The sequence below is a fragment of the Lontra canadensis genome, unplaced genomic scaffold (assembly GCF_010015895.1).
Source record: "Lontra canadensis isolate GAN:19392208 unplaced genomic scaffold, GSC_riverotter_1.0 scaffold182, whole genome shotgun sequence".
Classification (NCBI taxonomy): Eukaryota; Metazoa; Chordata; class Mammalia; order Carnivora; family Mustelidae; genus Lontra; species Lontra canadensis.
The window spans coordinates 301,112-319,686 of NW_022631176.1; the positions used below are offsets into that span (position 1 = coordinate 301,112).

An 18,575-nucleotide genomic window follows, 5' to 3' on the forward strand; every position below is an offset into this window, starting at 1 on the left:
GAGCTGAGTGTCTGTCTCGCCTGGTGAGAGGGGAAAATCACATTTGAGAGACCCCCCCGCCCCGCCCGCAACGCCCTTGTGTGTACATAAGATATCCTTAACCACAGGATTATGTAAATCGCTGCTCGCCCCTAACAAAGTCAGTTTGTTCATTGGATGGCTCTTCTCTGGACTCCTCTGCCCTGAATCCAGAACCTTCTTTCAAGCACCCTCACTAATCAGCATACCAATTGGTTCCTAGGTGGTCGGGGCATCATTTTAACTAGGATGCCTTGATTTGGGAAAATGAGGACCCTTTTGGAGTCTTTTATTTTTATTTATTTATTTATTTATTTATCGCTATTGCAAATGCGGGTGAATTGTTGGTCTCTGCCAGAGGCCGGCTCTCAGAACGCCCTGCTTTTAGCCTCGCTTGGCTGACAGGAATGACAATAGCGCCATCCTCTGCCTTTCCCAGTGCACGCCATCAGCTAGCACCCTGGCCTTCTCATGGTTCCCCCACTAGAAATGCCACTGCCAGTATGGCAAACAGCAGTCTTTGTGCATTGGCTCAAGCGCGCAAAAAACATCCACCCGAGGCGGCCTTAGGTTTGCCTGAGTTTACGGACTCTGAAAAGCAATAGCTACAACAAAAAGGAAGTTTATCTCACATACCTAAACCAGGGCCACTCCTTAGTTATTGCACATTGAGTCTTCTTCTATCTCTCTACCCGATCATGCCCAGGGAGTGGTTGTCGTTTCCAGGTTTGCCTCATGGTCCAAAAGGGCTGCTCATGTGCCGGCCATTGTATCTGTATTCCAGGTAGCTGGAAAAGGGACAAAAAGAATGGAGTCCAGCTCCCACAAAGCAGATTCCTATAGTGCCATGTAATATTTCCACTTACGTTTACACTAAAAGTCTTCTCAGGCTTTGAGCAGCACCTGGAGAGATGGCTAAAACACAGGCTAATGGGCTTCGCCCCCAAGAGTTTTGACTTAAGTATGTGCAGCATGAGACCCAAGATTCTGCATTTCTAAAGTTCCCAGGTGATGCTGCCGCTGCTGGTCTGGGCAGCACACTTTGAGAAGGTCTGTGCTAAGACTGGGTCACCAGATCACCCCTTGCTGCAAGGGAGACTGAGCAGTTCAGTGTGTTAGCGGGGTCCTGTTCCCCCACCCCACTCGCCAAAACATTGTAGCTCCGCTAGTAAAGAAAAAGAGGAGAATGGGTGCTGAGTGGCAAATAGCCCCTTTGTGCTACAATGTCATTCGCGTTTATTTCCTCCAAACCAAATCAATTCATTTCTCTATTGTCTCTGTTGTCTTTTCTGGGCCACTTCTGGGATTCAGAGGGTGGTGTGTGTGCGTGTGTGTGTGTGTGTGTGTGTGTGTGTGTGTGTGTGTGTTGCTGCATAGACACACTAGACAGCATCTTGCCACGTCCCAGAAGGACCATCCAGGACCGGGTGCTTGCTCCCTCTCCCACAATCCAAACACCAGAAGAGAGAACATTCTGCTTCAGAGGGATGGGGCAAGGGGGAACCCCCTTTCTCTTCTGATTTTGGCCAAGATGCTTTGTCAATATTTGCGAACGCTCTGCTGTCTTGGGAATCTGGGGAGTCCGTGTTGCCTGCTCAAATGTCTCAACTATTTGAATCTCTCAATATATTATCCTGCCGACTGGCCTCACCATTGCTAGGCTGATGGATTGCAGGGTGGCCGGGGCGGGGGGAGATCTTTTTCTTTACTTCAGGAAGGGGGAGCTTTATCACTCCCTGGAAGGTCAGTCCTAGACCCCAAATACACTGAGGGATCAGCACCCGCAGGTTCCCCCTTGCTCGCACCCTGGGGTTCAACTTCAAGGGTCTGCAGCCTGTAAGCAAAGCCCATTCCCACCACTCCTGGGGTTCCTGCTGATGATCTGTCTGGATCGAACTGAAAGCTTAGTTAAACGAGTCCTCCATCAACTTGCAAGCAATGCTAAATTAGTTCCCAATTCAGTCACAGCTGAATGCATGCTGTCTTACAGCTGAGAGCTCGGGGCTGATCTGGCGACATAGAACATTGAAATCCAGAGTCACGGCTCCTGGACTTTGTTTCCCGGATGGAGCTAATGTTCATGGAGGGGCCATCTTTGTACCGAGCACTGAACCACAGGGGTTGCGTACCTTCTTCTCAAGTTCTCAGAGGTCCCCGGAGGAAAATGGGATTATTCCATTTCACAGATGAGGGAGACAAAGCACAGAGAAGGCAGGACCTGGAACGCCACACAGCAAGTGTGTGAACGGCAAGATGGGTGCTCTGAGTTTGTGTTCATGGAAGCAGTGAGGGTCTCGGCCCCCGAATGCTGGCAGCTGGACTTTCTTCTTGATTTCCAGACTTGGACCTTTGATCTCCCGAGAGTCTGCTGCCTGAGCCAGCGTGCCATCCGGCTGCCAGGAGGGTGCCTCTGGTAACCCCCTGGCATGCTTTGCCAACGGACCACGCTTCATTTGACCTGGAGAAAGACATTGTTGACTTTCTTTCTCCATCTTTCCTCTGGGAGCGGTCATTTGTAATGTTGTCTTCCATGCTGATGTCTGGAAGGGCCAGATGAAGGATCTTCCTATTATTTGGGTAAACATATCACCCCCCCCAAGAGCCAAAACCATGCAGGGAAGCAAATATCACAAAAATAACCACTACCGCGAATTATGATCCACCTGTAAAAACAGCTGTCATTCAAACGTCCTTCGGGCCCAGCACAAGTCCTTGCTCTTCCCTGGGTGCAATGCTTTCCTGCGTCCAGAGCACCCAGGACTCCTGCACCAGTGCTGGTAATTGCACGGCATACCTACCAAGTCCAGAGCAGGTAAAGCTGTGGGATGGCTATCGACGTCCGGCTGGGGACCCAGTGCAGGACAGCAGGTTACAACTGAGGCAGAGTAAAGCCATCAGGATGACGGGAGTTCCCATCCACAGGGATGCCGGCCCCATCGGTCCAGTGAAGCAGAAGGACTTGACCTCCAGAGGAACTGGACGGGAACCGGAGAGGCCCCCAGGAGATGCATTGAGAGCCTCATCATTTTAGGAAAATGACCTTTTTGTTCAGGGATAGGCATCATTTTTTCCCAGGAAGGGCTAGACAGCGAGCAGTTGAAGCTGTATAGGGACACATATAGTGTCTGTTACATTTTCTTAACGCTTCAACAAACTCAATAACCATTCTTGGCACTTGACTCTATATAAAAGCAGACAGAGGGCGAGGTTTGGCCCCTGATCTTGTCGACTGGTCTGCAAAATCTAACATCCTAGGAAATGTATGTGCGAGGTTGTATTTGCAACTTTCCCTTCCTGCAAATGTTTAAATTAATTACATAAATTAAAAAAAAATCCATTCTAAGAAGCAGCACATGGTTGCCATCTCTACCCCAGCGTCGATGATGAATCAGTAAACAGCAGACTTCCCGTTAATCCGGATCCCTCTGAGCCGCCTTCCTTGGGGAAGAGGTGAAACTCCCAGTCCGCAGTTGGAGGAGATCCCAGCAAGACATGCTGGGTCTGTCGGCATCTGTGTTGCTGGAAGGTTCCCCTCCACGGCTTCTCCCTCAAAGCCAGGAGGGGGACATGTGGCTTTCAGACCAGCTGGCTCCTCTTCCACCCTTCACGGGAGTGGACAGCTTCTCTGGCCACAGGCAGAAAGAGGGAAGCCTAGGTTTGAGTTACTGGAAGCTAGCACAGGGTTTGGGTAGAAATGGGAAGTATCTTCATGCCCCCATCCAGTGTGTCCTCTGGAGTCCAAGGCAAGATCGGCCACCTGTCCATCACACCCATGCTAACCCACCACTGACTCATTTTCTAGACCATCAGTGCAGTACGGAGGGAAGGAACCACACATGTGGCATGTACGATACGTAGATCTTTCTATCTGGAGAGAGGGAGATCCATAGACCCACAGGATGTCTCTCCGGCACACAGACTGAAGCCATAACCCTCAGGCAGAATTTCTCCCTCCGGGAGGCTCAACTTTACATTTAATGGTCTTCAACTGATTAAACCAGGCCTACCCAGATTGTCTAACATAATCTGCTTTCCAGATAGTCAACTGATTACAGGCATGAATCACGTCTGCTAAGTTACCAGCACAGTCGCACCTAGACTAGTGTCTGATGAAATACTGGGGACTGTCACCTGGTGATGTTGACACATAACCACCCACGTTCCGGCAAGAATTTCAGAAGGCACTCTCACGTGCTGTTGCTCAGAGTTTAGCGGAGAACAGGACTATGAGCGGCGGTATGGCAGGGGAAAGGGGAAGCGTGTGTGCCGCTCAGCCCAGCAATTCCACGGGTACAAAGAGGTGCTGGGGAATCTCAAACACGTGCGTAGAGGAGAGAGAGCTCGTTGTCATGGCAGAGTGTGAAACTTCCTGAACTCCCATCGGTGGGCGGATGGAAAAGTAGAACAGAGAGAAGGCATATGATGGACATCCAGCTGCTCTCTGAGACAGAATTAGATCAGCGTGTAGATGTGGCTCTCAGACTAGAGCTATGGTCCGGCCAGGTGGACACGGGTCGATGGGGAAAACGTAGCCAAGAGCGAGATGAAGAAATGAGCAGAGGGAAGTCCAATATGAGACGCTGGCGTGAACGGCATAGAAGACGTGTTTGCGAAAAACGTGAATGGAGGGAAAGATGCTGTAGTTTCTTTACGTATGTGGGAATCTGATAAAAGCTCAAAATCACAGACATCAAAGATGGACGTCAGGTTCCCGATGGCAGGTGCCTCTGGGGAGCATATTTGGAAACCGGATTGGAGGAAATGAGAGCTTTCAAAGTCATAAGCCCTGTTTTCTCTCTTTTACAAAAGGAAAAATACAAAGTGAACACAAAACGCGGTAATGTTTTTGTGAGTTCGATGCATGCGACACACGTGTCCTATTTGTAATCTTCTATCCTTACACACATGCGCACAGCGCGCACACACGGCGCAGAGGCTGGGCTCGCCTCTGTGGGCTGATTGCCCCGCACCCCTCCCCGTCGACGCGGACTCTGTTCTGAGCCCGGACAGGCAGCTCGTAAACATTATCAGAGGTAATCTTCACAACGATACTAATTATTCCCAGGTTCACAGCCCAGAAGCAGATGCTTGGAGAATTTAAATGATCGTAAGGAAGGGGGCAGAGCCAGGACCCATGGCCGTTCCTTCCTGGGATTCTTACGCCATTAGAACAGGTGGTTCAAACGTGCTGAGGTCCCCTTCGTGCTGCACACCCCAAACTAGCCGCGCGATCAGCTCTGGGTCTCGGTTTCCCCATCTGCAGACCGGGGCTAGTGAGACTACCGGCTTCGTGCGTTGCGGGGAGAGATGACAGTGTTGAGCAACCCCTGGCTCATAGCAAGAGCTCCCCAAAAGTGACCTGGGGTTTTTACTAATGAGGCTTCTCCATGGCTTGCAGGGACATCTGCCTTGAGAGGCCTTGTTTCTGCTCCATCTGGAAAGTTCTCACCAATCAGCGGGTTCTGTCCGTGGTCCTGAACCCTCACTGTTGGCTTCAACGCCAGGCGTCCTGCCTCAGAGCTGCAGATCCCACTTCTGGGTGCGTGACCTGTGGGTGACTGGGACCGGGTGCTCCTCGGAGGCCTGGTGGCTCACCTGGAGCCAAGCTAGATATGACCCTGGCCATGGCCTTCCCGTGGTTCTGCTTTCCTTCCTCCTTCTGTGCTGAGAGACGGATCACATGCCATCAAAGTCGCCATCTGCAGGTCCGGGATTGCGTGGTTCCCAGGACATTCACAAAACGATGCCACAACCACTACCCAGTCCCAGAAGGTTTCCATCGTCTACAGACTGGACTCCTGCCCTTTGAACCGTTGCTGCGCCTTCCCCTCCCCCACTGCTGCTGGCAACCTTCCATCTGCACAGGTTTGCTGTCCTGGACATCTCGCATGGATGGGACCCAGCACCGTGTGGCCTTCCATGTCTCTCCTTGTACTCAGTCCCCTCACATGGTTGGTATGGGTCTGTGGGCCATTGCTGGCCACCGCTGGGTGTATCCATGTGTTCCCTCTTGTCCTTCCCGAGAGCGTCACCGTGATCAGTGCACACCCCTCCATCTGTTTCGCACTCCAGAATCTGTCTTTATTTAAAAATTTAAAATACGATTTGTAAAAATACAGGAAACAGCCAAAGCAGTTAACATTTATGAGGGCACCTCACATAACAAAGCATGTTTTCTCCGAAGCCTCGGGCTTTCTTCAAATTTGAAATGACAGTGATTTAAGGTCCCCAACTTTATTGATTCTTTTCAGTAGAACAGGACTGTGATAGAGGGAGATGGAGGGCGGGGAAACCCCAGAGCTGGAGAGAGGAAATGTTTCCCAGAGTCTTGCCTCTGTCATCCTGGGGTGGTTGGGAAACGGGGCGATGGACCTGCTTTCAGGGCAGCCAGGGCCAGCAAGCAGGGGACACCAGCTCTGCAGGGAGACACTCCCCTGAGTCCCAGGTCGGGGGCTTGGGTAGGTTCTGAAAATGGGACAGTCATATGCATTTCAATAGTGTCCTTGGCATCTCATCTAAACACTGAATTAGCCTTGACTGAAAAGGGACTTGGGAGGACAACCCATCATGTGTCCCTCTGTGCCTGCTGTCAGTTCATGTATAGGCGTGCATATGCTTACTGCACACGCACACACACATGCACACCCACACCACACCTACATGCGCACAGGCACATGCACACACATACCACACACTTTGGTTCCAGGAAAGCTTCCCTCCGTCCCCACGCCCCCTCTCCTGGGTCGCTGGGGCCAGACACACGTCGTCTCCTGCCAGACCTGGCTGATGTGTCCAGCCCAAGCCTGTGTTTCTCTCTGTTCTCCCTGCTTCCGCAGCGTTTGCTGTTGCCTTCTGTAATCCCACGATTTCTACCCTTTCTTCATCATAGCACAGACTGCTTCTCAAGGTCCCGAGAGAGGACAAGTCTAGGCCCCGCTTTGTAACTCAATGTCCAGGGCTGTGCTAAGGCACAGGACCGGCTTCTAGGGCTACACACGACCCCAGGCTGGGGCTTCATCAACAGGGTTCATGGTTCCGGAGGCTGGAAGTCCAAGGTCTAGGTGTTGGCAGGCTTGGTTTCTCCCGAGGTCTCTCCTTGACTTGCAGACAACTGCGTCCCTGGTGTCACTTCTTATTCTTATAAGAACATGAGTCCTGCTGGCTTGGGGTCACCCTACAGCCCCACAGCACCTGAATTACCCCTTTCAAGATACCTTCTACTTTTAAATACAGTCACACTGAGGATTAGGGCTTCAGTATACGGATTTGGGATCAGAGGCACGATTCAGTCCGCAGCACACACAGATCCCAACCTCCAGAAATCCCACGTCTAACCTAGACTGCTAAAACAAGCATCCAGCTCATCAAGGGTGGGGGGCATGGGTGGCAAAAACCAGTATCAAAACGTGCCCTTGCATGCTGGCTATGTGGTTATAGGTGCAGTAACCAGACGCCTGACGTAAAAACGTTCACAACTGAATTTACTCCCGCCGGCTGTGCCTCCTGTTTCATCAGATGGTCTCCCTTCGTGTCGGGAGGAAGGAGGATGTGTGACAGTGACAAACTTGCCCAAGTTCTCCAGATTTACTCTTACTTTTTTAATAAAAGGGGGGGTGTAATTTATTTATTTGAGAGGCAGAGAGAGCACGTAGAGTAGGGAGGAGCAGAGGGAGAGAACCTCCAACAGACTTCCTTCTGAGCACAGAGCCCAGCGACCCTGAGATCGCAGCCTGAGCCAAAACCAAGAGTCAGACACTCAACCGACTGAGCCACCCAGGTGCCCTGTTCTTATTTCTTGCTCAGACTCTAGACCCAGGGCTGGTCCCTGATCATAGCTCAGAGCCCCAGGCTGTGGCAGCAGCTGCCGTCTGGAATACTTCGGGTCACTCTGCCTCGGGAAAAGTCCCTAGAGGAATGTGGGTAACTGTCCTTGTCCAGCAGTGACCCACGCCGTGTCAGCCAGAATTAGTCATGCAGCTCCCGCCAGCCGCACAGACTCTGTGCGTGAAATATACCTTCCAAAGGTGGCCAGAATCCAGAAGGCAGGGGGCCTGTAGCTTTGTCCACATGGGTCAGCCTTGTGGGACACAGCACAGAGCAGAGTGGATCTGGAGGGACCCACAGAGGACACTCAGCATGTGACTCGTCCCCAGCACCTCTCCAGCCGAGCCCACGGGCCTATGGCCCCCCATCCGCAGTTCCAACAGAGACGCTCAACTCAGTCTGAGCCACTGACCCCCCAACACTTCCTCTACCCATTTGGAATCTCCGTGACAGTTAATTCTCTGCTCCTGGAATTTGGGGTGGCCAGGGAGACCGCTACTATGTCCACCCAGTCTGAATCTGGACGCGATTCCGTTTAGGGCCAGGAAGTGTTATCGGGTGGGGGCGGGGAGTGTGTGTGCTTGTGTGTACCTGCAATGACCATTAGGAACCTAATCACAATTAACCCACGAGGGAGCTTGCTGGCTTAATGAAGCCATTAGCCAAAGACCATTCTGAGACAGAAAATGTAAAGACTGAGCTCCGAGCGCATTACCTGTAATGAACCTGAAAATGGACTGGGGAATTTCCGCGGTATTCTTAGCATCGGGAATGGCCAGTGTGCGAGCCGCCAGGCTGCAGCCCTGGCGCTGGGAATCCTGCGGACCCAGGAGAAGCCCCGGCAGAGGGCTGTGTCACCACCGGCGGGTGGGCAGCAGCCTCAGAGAGAGGCTGGGACTCTGCTCCTAACTGAGGACTCCTTCAGATGTGCACCTGCTTAATGCAAAGGGTCATTTCTGGGTCCGTTGCCTCCCTGGAGAAAGAAGTGAGGAAATCTCTCTCCTTACAACTCCGGCTTCAAAGAGGAGTGGAGTTTCTGGAGCCAGATTTTGGGATGAATCGACCCAGAGGTAAAAGGCGCGGACAGACGTCCCAAAGCCACAGACTTTTCTTTTCTTCTTTTTTTTTTTTTAGTCTTCATTTGGCCCTAAAGGGAATAATGACCAAAGGGCTTCCAGACAGAAAAGAGACTCTCTTATCACTTTGAACATCCCTGCCTGGGTGGGAGACGCGATGCTAATTGTATTGCACGATCTTGGTGTGAACGGAATGAGCTCAAGTCCCCAGAGCTGGGATGGAAAGGGCTCCCACCGGCAGTGGAGAGAGAGCCTTTGGTTTGCATAAAAGTCTGCATGAAAGACGGCAGCCGGCGGTCCAGCGTCCGTCACCAAGGTCTAGCGATCCTGGGCATCGGGGGATAAAAGTGACCGACTCACTGATCTTGGAGCAGACATCGGCTCTGGTTTGCTGGCCACGACTCTCTTCACTCCCTCTTCTTCCCAGAGTGGCCTTTCTCCTGGGTCAGTGTGAGTCACAGGGAGGCCATCCTTCCCTGGACGAGGGATGGGCACTGAGCCCCCACGAGACCAACCAGACTGCCCTCCCCCCACCCACCCCCAGAATGTAGCTCCTCAGCAGAGGGACTCCGAGAATTGGTGAAGCCGTTCACTCCGCGCCCCGACTTGCCGGTTTTCGATGTCCTGGAATCACGTCAGGGGCCTGCTTTTCCGAGGCCTGCTGCAGCCTTTCCTGTGACCCTGGGAGCTGCCCAGGACCCAGCTGATGAGAACCGGTGTTAGTTCCCTACTTCCATACCAGATGAATCCCAAGCTATTATAGTACAGTTCTGGGCATCAGAAATCAGAAGTGAGTCTTACAAAGCTAAAATCACGGAGTCAGAAGGGCTGGATTCCCTCTGGAGGCCGTAGGCAAGGATTGGTCCTTTTCTAGACCCTGGGGCCCCCCCCACATCTCCCAGGTCATGATCTTATCCCCTGACCCCTGCCTCGTTACCCGCCTTGTCCCCTCTTCCTCTGACCCTCATGGTCACCTCCTATGAAGGACTCTCATGATTCCACTGGGTCTGCCTCAGGCTGCCCAGGACAGTCTGCCCGTCTCAAGACCCGTCCCTTCATCACAACTGCAAAGACCCTTAGATCACGTAACAGAACAGACTCTCCAGTTCCAGAGATTAGAGCTCGGGCTTTGGGGTGGGGAGGCGCGTTACTCAAACGACCGCCACACCTTGCTCAGACTAGACGGAGTTCCTTTCTGTTGCCTACAACCCAAACCCGACTGATAACGTCACTTCCCGTCGGTCTCGGCGAAGGAAGAAAAAAATACCTGATAACCGCTGCAGTGGGTCACTAAGAAGATGATCCCAAGTAAAACCAAACTGTTAAATGTTCTTGGAAAATGATCCCCAAGAACGGCCTTTCTTTGCCCAAGGGGAGGGCTACGGCATCACGTTCTCGACAAGGACCCCCTGGCAAACACTTTGGAAGGTTCCCGGTAGTGTCCCAGAGCACTGACTAGCCCCCTTGACCCAGGTACGTCTGCTTCCTCCGCCAGGACACGGAAATCCTGAACACCGCCATACTCACGGGGAAGATGGTATCCCTGCCCATCAGGGTGGTCTCCGTGGAGGAGAACAGTGCCGTGACGGATATCTCGGAGTCGGTGGAGTGCAAGTCCACAGACGAGAACGTCATCAAGGTAAGCGCCCCACTGATCACCTGCTTGGACGGATGGGAACTTCCGCTGAGCACCTCATTCGCTGGGAAGGTTTGCCCCCTGCCCAGAAATGAGCAGTTCAGCTGGTGGGTTTACGTACACCACACTTTCAGTCGCTCCACTAAATGTTTCCGTTTCGATGATCCGTATCAGCATCACTCCCAACCCGGTATTCATCGAGTATGCTTTGGGCTGCGGTTCAGACTCTGAAAACGCAGAGGAAGCAAGCAGGTGACGGCCCTGGGGGCAGTGTAAGCCAGACGCGCCCTGGGCTAGAAGGACGCCCCGTCCTTGGCTACTGCTAGTCGTGGCTGGGAGTACCCGGGAGTCAGTATTGCTGTCTTCTCAAAAGAAACTACAGATTTGGATTTTATGTAAAGATCACTTGTGTTCCCCCGTGGACAACCAATTATAATTTTTATTCATGGGCAAAAAATACATCTGCAATGTGAGTCCGGCCCATGGGCAGCTGTTGGAACCACTGACAGGGCAGATCATGAACGGTGAGTCGAATCCGGCCCCCCTCTTCTGTTATGTAAATAAAGTTTTATTGGAATGTGGCCGTTCAAACCTATTTCTGTATTGTCTGTGATGGCTTTTGCATGACTGCAGGAAGGTCCCGTGATGACCTACAAAACTAACACATCTATTCGTTCGCCTTTCCAGGGAAGAGTTTCCCTAGAAAAGCCCTGCTCTAGAGACTAAGTTTCTTGGTGGAATGACCCTAATTCTTGGTCTTTCCCGCCAATATTCGCTGTGATGTGCCCACAATGCTTGTTCAAGGAATAAGAGAGCACGAGGGCTGTTCCAAGCCCGAAATGAACCATTTGGTCTTTCTCCATGTGTTTTGTAGTCCTGGAAACACACCCAGAAGAAAACATAAAAGATCCAAGGCAAGCAAGTGGATAATGGGTTTTTTCCCTCAAGTGGGGTCTGACACATAGCATCAGAGTCTTTTCTCTGGGGTTAAAAGCGGCACGTGTCGTCAAGGAGAACAAATCACTGAGTGCGGGGGTTAGGGTGGAAAGACCCTTCCCTGCAGACCGCAACCCCACTCGGCTCCGACCGCCCATCACTCTCAGAGCATTGGGCAGAGGGTGGCATGCAAGCTGTCTGGGTCGTGACAACCTCCCGGTGGCGGCAAGGGACCCCAGCAACACCAGGATGTTCTCACCGCTTCCTGACTATTGTAGGCAGCATCTCAAGGAAGAGATGCTTTTTCCTAATTCCCCCGAGAGTGACTGATGAGTAATGGCAGTCCCAAACCCACAGTGCCTTACAGAAGACCTGAGAGGCCTGCGGGAGGAGGGGGAGGGGATGAAGTGCTGAGCCACACTGTCCAAGAGAAGCCACGTGGGGCACACACGTGCTTTCAGTGTCTCCAGTGGTCCCACTCAGAAAAGGAAGGACGGTGAAGCTAATTGTTCTAAGTGCATGTATTTAACCCGTCATATGAAAACCATGATCATTTCCCATGCAATCGATATAAAAATGATGAATGCGACATTTCGTTACTTTTTGGCACCCAGTCTTTCGAATCCACCGCGTATGCGCACGTAGGGCACGTGTCTGACCCGACCCTACTCCAGGGCCCCCCGGCCACCGTGGCCAGTGGCTCCTCCACTGGACACAAAGATCTCAACACGGGGGCAGGATTTCATAATGTCAGCTCTGCTGGTATTTTGTGCCTGGTAATTCTTTGCTGGGGGTCTGTCTGTGTGTTAGAGAACCAGTGCTCTGAGGAAAGCCTGCTCTCTTTCTGGCTGGACCGTCACCCCACTTGTGGCCAAATCACCCCACATTCCTGGCGAGGCCAAGGTGGGGAGGAGCCCGTTGGTTCAATCCGGAGCCTGCCCTGCCCCAGCCACAGTCACACACCCCATCCTTGGCAACCCTCTGTCTTTACGAACGATCTGCAATTCCCCTAAGAGTCAGGACTCCTGGTAAGGAAGTGTGACCCTTTGAAAGGACACGTTCACACTGACAACTTCTCTACAGGGGTTAAAAAGTCTGTCCGTGAGCCGACAAAATCCCCAGAAACAAGTTTCACTGTAGTTGTTGGCGTAACTACCTTTAGCTCGTCTTCAATGAGTTTGTCGTGGAGTCATTACTTACGACCGTTTTTAGAGAGAAGGAAAAGAGAAAGCTAGTATTCCTGGTATTTCCAGGAATATACTAGCGTTTCCAGGAATGGGATCAGTATCTTTAGAGAAACAAATGTATCCAAACTAAAAATTGCCACCTGGAACGACTTTGGAGTCGCTGCCCCCCCCGCGGGTGACTAAGCAGCGGGTCATCCCAGGTCAGCAGAAGCCGGGTGGGGATGTGGGAGCGGGCTGGGCGGACTCGGACTCCGTCCCCAGGACGCAGACTCAGCCCGTGGCTCGGGGTCTGATGATGTCAGCCATACTTACCGAGGTAGTGGGACACAGCTCAGAGTGCCATGGGGAGGAGGCAGGGAGGGAACCTGTGGCAGGTGCAGGAGGGTCTGGATTTGGACAGAGCTGAGTTCTATAGACGATGCCAAAGGCTCTGACATCCTCCCTGGGCACAAGTGGGCAAAACAAGCTGCCCCAGTTTGCTGCTGGAAGAAGTGACCCCTGGTCGGGGACGGAGTGCGGCCAGTGTTTCTGTGTCTCCTGCCCTAGATGCCTGAGTTCTTCTCCCCACGGGATCATGCCAGGGGCCACGCCAGGGACACCTGTGCATGCAGGCTCGGTTGTGAGAGAAGAGCCCTGGGCTTTGGGGGCTGCAGACCGGACCAGGCTGGCCCCTTGATCTAAGACATCCACCTTCCAGAAGAGTGGGAGCCAGAAACATCCAAGACACCCGGTCAGAGCAGCCCATGGACTGAGGCAAGAAGCCCACCTGTCCTTCACCCCAGAGAGAGAGAAAGAGTGTGTCTCCGTCCTGCTTGGCCACAAGCATGCCTGCCCTGTGCTCTTTAAGGGGATCCTGTCTCTGCCTTCCAAGGCTGCTCGTTAGTTGGACATCCTTGAAAAACAGCATTCAGACAAAGGCAATAGAGGCTTTGCTTGTAGGATGTGCAAGAGAACCATGGAGAAATCTTCCAAAGCCTTCACAACCTCGCCGTCCTGAGCTCTGTAGTCTTGAGCAATTCGTACATCCTCTCCCCTGCCTGGTCTCCTTCGGAAAGTGGGGACCGTCACAGTCCCTAGTCCAGAAGGCCACTGTGACGATTATCAAGTTTCATCAATCACAAAAAGGACTTGACTTAGTAGCCCACACATGGAAAGGGCTTAGCTCTGAGCCCGGTTTGCTCAGGCACCTTCTCGACAGCCCCGGGAGGGACACTGAGGGCTGTGGGCCCATGTGCTACACACAATGTTGCTAAAATAATTAGAATTGCAACTCGCTTCGTGGGTATAGTTCAGCGATACCTTAGTATCGCTTCCTGGGCTGGGTAACCATTGTCATGACCCAGTTTTAGAATACTTTTGTCACCCAATTTGCCGTTAATCCCCATCCCCACCCCTAGCCCTGGGCAACCACTAATCTACTTTCCATCTCTATAGATTTGCCTTTTTTGGACATTTCATAGAAATGGAATCATACAGTATGTGGTCTCTTATTAAAGCAGCTCGGAGAGCGTTTCTTACACATCTCTCTTGACACATCGATGCGTATCCATATATAGAAAAATAATTTTTGAAACATGAGATCACGAAACACAAACTTCCCTCACCACAATTTTTGTAACTGTCAAATCTACACACACACACACACACCCCTGCGTATCCATCAGCCCCCGGGGGTCAGTGTGGACCTACCCGCCCTCCTTCTGTCCCTTTTTCCCCGTGGATGCTCAGGCACACAGAGAAGCACGGTCCGTCCCCCTGTGCCGAGATGGGCCCCGGCATGTACACGGTTCTGCCTGTTCCCTCATCCGCCTGCAGCACCCCCTGGTGTGCCCTTGAGCGGTGGGCGTCTGGGGAAGGGAAGCCACCGGTGCCGAGAGTCTGGTCTGGGTTGCGCTCAGCACCCCGAGTGTGGGTTTGCAGGCATCGAGTGTGAGTGGGGGGCGGGCTGAGCGCTCCGGGAGCATCTGCGTGGATGTCTGTCCAGCAGGACGAAGAGTGGCTTCCCAAGGACAAAGTCTCCAGGAACAGGAACAGGAAGGGGATGTGGAACGTGAGTGAGCAGCCCCAGGGCCCTGGTGCCCCCCATGGAGTGCTGGCTGTCCCCATCTGTCCACACCCCAGCGTCGCTGGAAAAAAGACGTGTCCTGTAGCCAACGATGGGGCATTGTCCCCTCTCTTGGGGAGGGGCCTCAGTTTCCTCTGGGCGCTGCCCCTGTGGGCCTGAAACTTCCTCTCTGCTGGAGGCGCTTTGGATCCACAAGCTCGGAGTCCTTGGGAAGCTGGGTTCTGGGCAGCAGCCCCCGGGGTCTGCCTGTGAGGCCGGGGCGCTGTGGGTGGTGCCCCTGGGCCCCAGGGCAGAGGAGGCAGGCTTTCCCTGGGAGGGAAGAGCAGCCCCCGCACTCACGCCCGAGGGCGCTGGGAGAAGCACCTTCCTCCCCAAGAGCCACGGAGTGAAAGCAGACCCAGGAGCGCAGAGCCTTCCTGGACCGCAGGGTGCCGGGGGCCGGGCACCAGCCGGGTCCTTTCCGGCGACGTCTCCGCTGCCCAGTGAGGACGCTCCCCGCACGAGAGCAATGGCTGGACCCAGGGGCTCACGTGAACTAATCAGTATTTCATGTTTGACTTTCTGTCTCTTTTGTGCTGATTGAATTCTGAGACCAGTTGTCCCGTCCCAGGATGGCTGCAAGTGGCTACAAAACCTTATTTTTACATGTAGAATATCCCAGAAAAAATGTACAAATGCCTTTAGTGCAGCCCGGAAAGCTCCCGAGATTCCCTCTGCACCAGCATAGCCCATGGGGTCACCCCGAGTCAGCCACTGCCGCCAGGGCAATGCGCAGCCCGGGTTGTGGTCACGTGACCCTATTCTTGAGGCCAGAGGCGGGGCTTCGTGCACTCCTCCCACTGATGGGCGGACACGAGGTCCTCCCCTGAAAAGGGCTGGGCCCAGGAGAGAGAACAGGTGCCTGGAATGGGACTCCTCCCCTCCCAGACCCTTACTCCTTGCCACCTGGCCTTTGCCTGTCCCAGGACCTTCCTCCCATTTCTTAATGTGGCCTGGGTAGGGAGAAAGCACCACTCCAGCCCAGTCCGTGAATCACTTTCCTTCCTTGGTTTTTCTTGGTGACATTAGTCAGAGCAGTGACGTGCCCCAGAGGAGCCACTGGCCAGGAGGAAGCAGAGGAGTCTGACTTCTCTGCGAGTCTCCCGGCAAGCCTGTGTCCCTGGTTGTCCCAGGAGGACATGGCCCTGCGTTTGGCTGTTGAAGCCAGCGGGTAATCGCTAAGGAAGCAGACGCCCGGCGCATGGACAGCTTGAGTGGGGCGATCCTGAATCATAAGAGGAAAACACGCAGATAAATACAGCAGGCTTGCCTGAGACTGAGACCCAGCTTCCTCTGGCCCCTGAGCTCCCAGAGGGGAGACAAGGGTGTCTCAGCCAGAGGGCCTGGTCCCGGGCCCCAGGACACCCCTCCCGATATGCCCCCATCCAACATGTGGCTGGACTGTTTCCGTGCTCGCTGCCTGGACACCCCTGCGATTACACCCTCTGCTCCTCACCCCCAGTGACAGAGAGACAGCCCCATGTTCAGGGAGCGGCTACCCCCCACCCTGGGTAGCTCTGCCAGGCCTGGAGTTCAGAGAGAAGCCATGGGGCACCCAGCCGCATCATCACCGGACTGCTCCGGGCCTTCTGTCCTGGTTCCCAGCACTTTGGGATCTCAGGTGACATCACCGGAGGAAAATGAGGCAGACGGCTCCCCAGGACGAGGTGTCGGTGACTGGGCATGAACTCCTAGAGAGATAGGCCCGATCTGTTCAAAGCTGTCACTCTGGAAACTTCTTTCCACGCCCCTCCTCCAGGCAGGAACCAGAGCCCCTGTAAAGACACTTCTGGGGCTAAGGTGGTCCGTCTGCCCGACCCTCCGCAGATGCCTCGTCCCCGGCCCGGCGTGACCTGCCCGCCCGCTGTGTACCAGGCACTGGGCTAATTCCTGCATTTGCAGGATTTCTCATTTGACCTTCCTGGCAGATCTGAGCTGCCGTAGTCTCCCTGTACCACACACCCCAGCCGGCTCCCGGACACAGATCCCCCAGCTGCCCTGTTCCTCTGCAACAGGCCGGTCCCCGCCTCGGGGCCTGTGCACAGCAGAAGGGGCCGTGCTGAGCTCTGGGCGTTTGCTCCAGGATAGACACTGAATTCCACCTTCTCTGCACACACACGTCCACACCTGCGATGGGACGTGTCACCGTGTCAGCGGCCCGTGCACACTGCGTAGCTGGACCACGGCGATCTTCTCACGCTGTGGACATACACAAAGCATCGAGGCGGACGTCTTAAACACTTACAACTGAGACACATCAAAAATATCTCTGTTAAGTCTCAGAGAATACCACAGAAGCCTTTCTTTTCCTTCAGAAAACTACATTGCTCCTAAACGTCCATGGTGGGCCACATGCTCAGGGAACGGAGCTGTGACTCTGCTCTCAAAGTTACGTGAGTTACTGTACATGATGGCATGAGACCGACTTCTGAAAAGAGAAGGGAAGAAACTGGGTTTACTAAGACTCTAGTCCACGAGCGCCTTGACTCCGAGACGTCAGGGAAGGAAGACCGTGTTATCACAGGCTGCAAGCAATGTCTTTAAATCCATTGTCCTTTTTAATTCCAAAGTGAAAGAACAGAGATAACTTTTCACCAATTGCACTGGGAAAGACCATTAAAAAAGAAGAGAGAGAGAGAGAGAGACTTTCTGGGGCAAAACCACGGTTGCCACATCCAACGCCGAGGGCACCTAGCTGTGGCACCTTGGACGGGTTGTTCAACCTCTCTGTGCCCCAGTGTCCTCGCCTGGAAAGTGTTTGTGCGCACTCAACACGGAATCTAGTATACAGCAGACACTGTGTAAATGCTGCCTCCTCCCCCAGCCAGGCCTGGCCCAGCACAGCTACCTCCAAGAGGACAGGATTCCCGAGCCGAGACTGCGTGGTGTGTCCCGGTCTCAGCAGCATTCCTCAAGGTCAGCGGGATACAGTGCAGGTTATCGGTGATCAGATTTCCGCGGCGGTGGGAATCCCGTTAGGCCTCCACTGTGAGGGACAGGAAGGGAAAAGAGGGAGGCCCCCAGACCTCGCCTTGGAAATGCTGGCTGGCCCCAGGCCCTGCCGGTCCCCTGTCCTTGTCTCCTTGAAAAGTTGGAACAGCTCATGGGACACCTTCGGTGACAAGGGAACCCGGCCTCCCGGAAACATGACACTTCCCCATGAGCACCGTGGGAGAAGACCACGGACCAGAAGGGCCGTGGGGAACGGGCCGCTGAGAAAGGACTGGGGTCCAATCCCAAAGCTGGATCCAGACGAACGCCACCGCTCTAGAATGAGAAGCATTCCGTGGGGTTTTCCCTAATCCACTGTGTCCTTCCTAAACCTGGGAGCAGGGCGCCCCGTCTTCTCTTCCTCCCAACCCTCCAGCAGCCTCTCTGCTTCCCGAGGAGAGACAGAAGGCGTCCAGCAGTCTGCGGGCTCAGCCAAGTGGACCCCTCAGTGCAGCGGGGCTAGGACAGGCTCCACGGGTCTCGTTCTGGGGTGGCAGAGAGACAACAGCGACGTCAGGGAAAGCCGCTCGTGGCAGAGCGCACAAGGCCTGCCCAAACACTCACGGCGCCCGAAAGCCTGGCTGGGACCGGCCCGCTGTCCCTTCCGTTCACATTCTCCTGGCCCAGCTCGTCACAGGGCCAGGTCCACATCAGCAGGAAGGGAAACAGAGTCCGCCCACAGTAGGAAAGAGGGGAGGATCAAAACCGAACAGGTCCACCGTCACAGAGCTGGTGGACATCAGGATGGAGAGCCGAGGTGTGGGTTCGACTCCCTGTGTGGCTCACTGACTACCTGCTGTGTG

The 18,575-nt window shown here is 53.8% G+C and overlaps 1 protein-coding gene across 1 annotated transcript in view; it reads left to right on the forward strand.

Annotated features, from left to right (window-relative positions):
- The window catches only part of LOC116860711 (transmembrane protein 132C-like), a 102,566-nt gene that overhangs the window by 67,719 nt on the left and 16,272 nt on the right, over positions 1–18,575 (forward strand). The window contains exon 3 of the mRNA XM_032846891.1: positions 10,414–10,557. Within this exon, the coding sequence (XP_032702782.1) occupies positions 10,414–10,557 (144 nt within the window). The remainder of the gene's footprint in view (positions 1–10,413; positions 10,558–18,575) is intronic.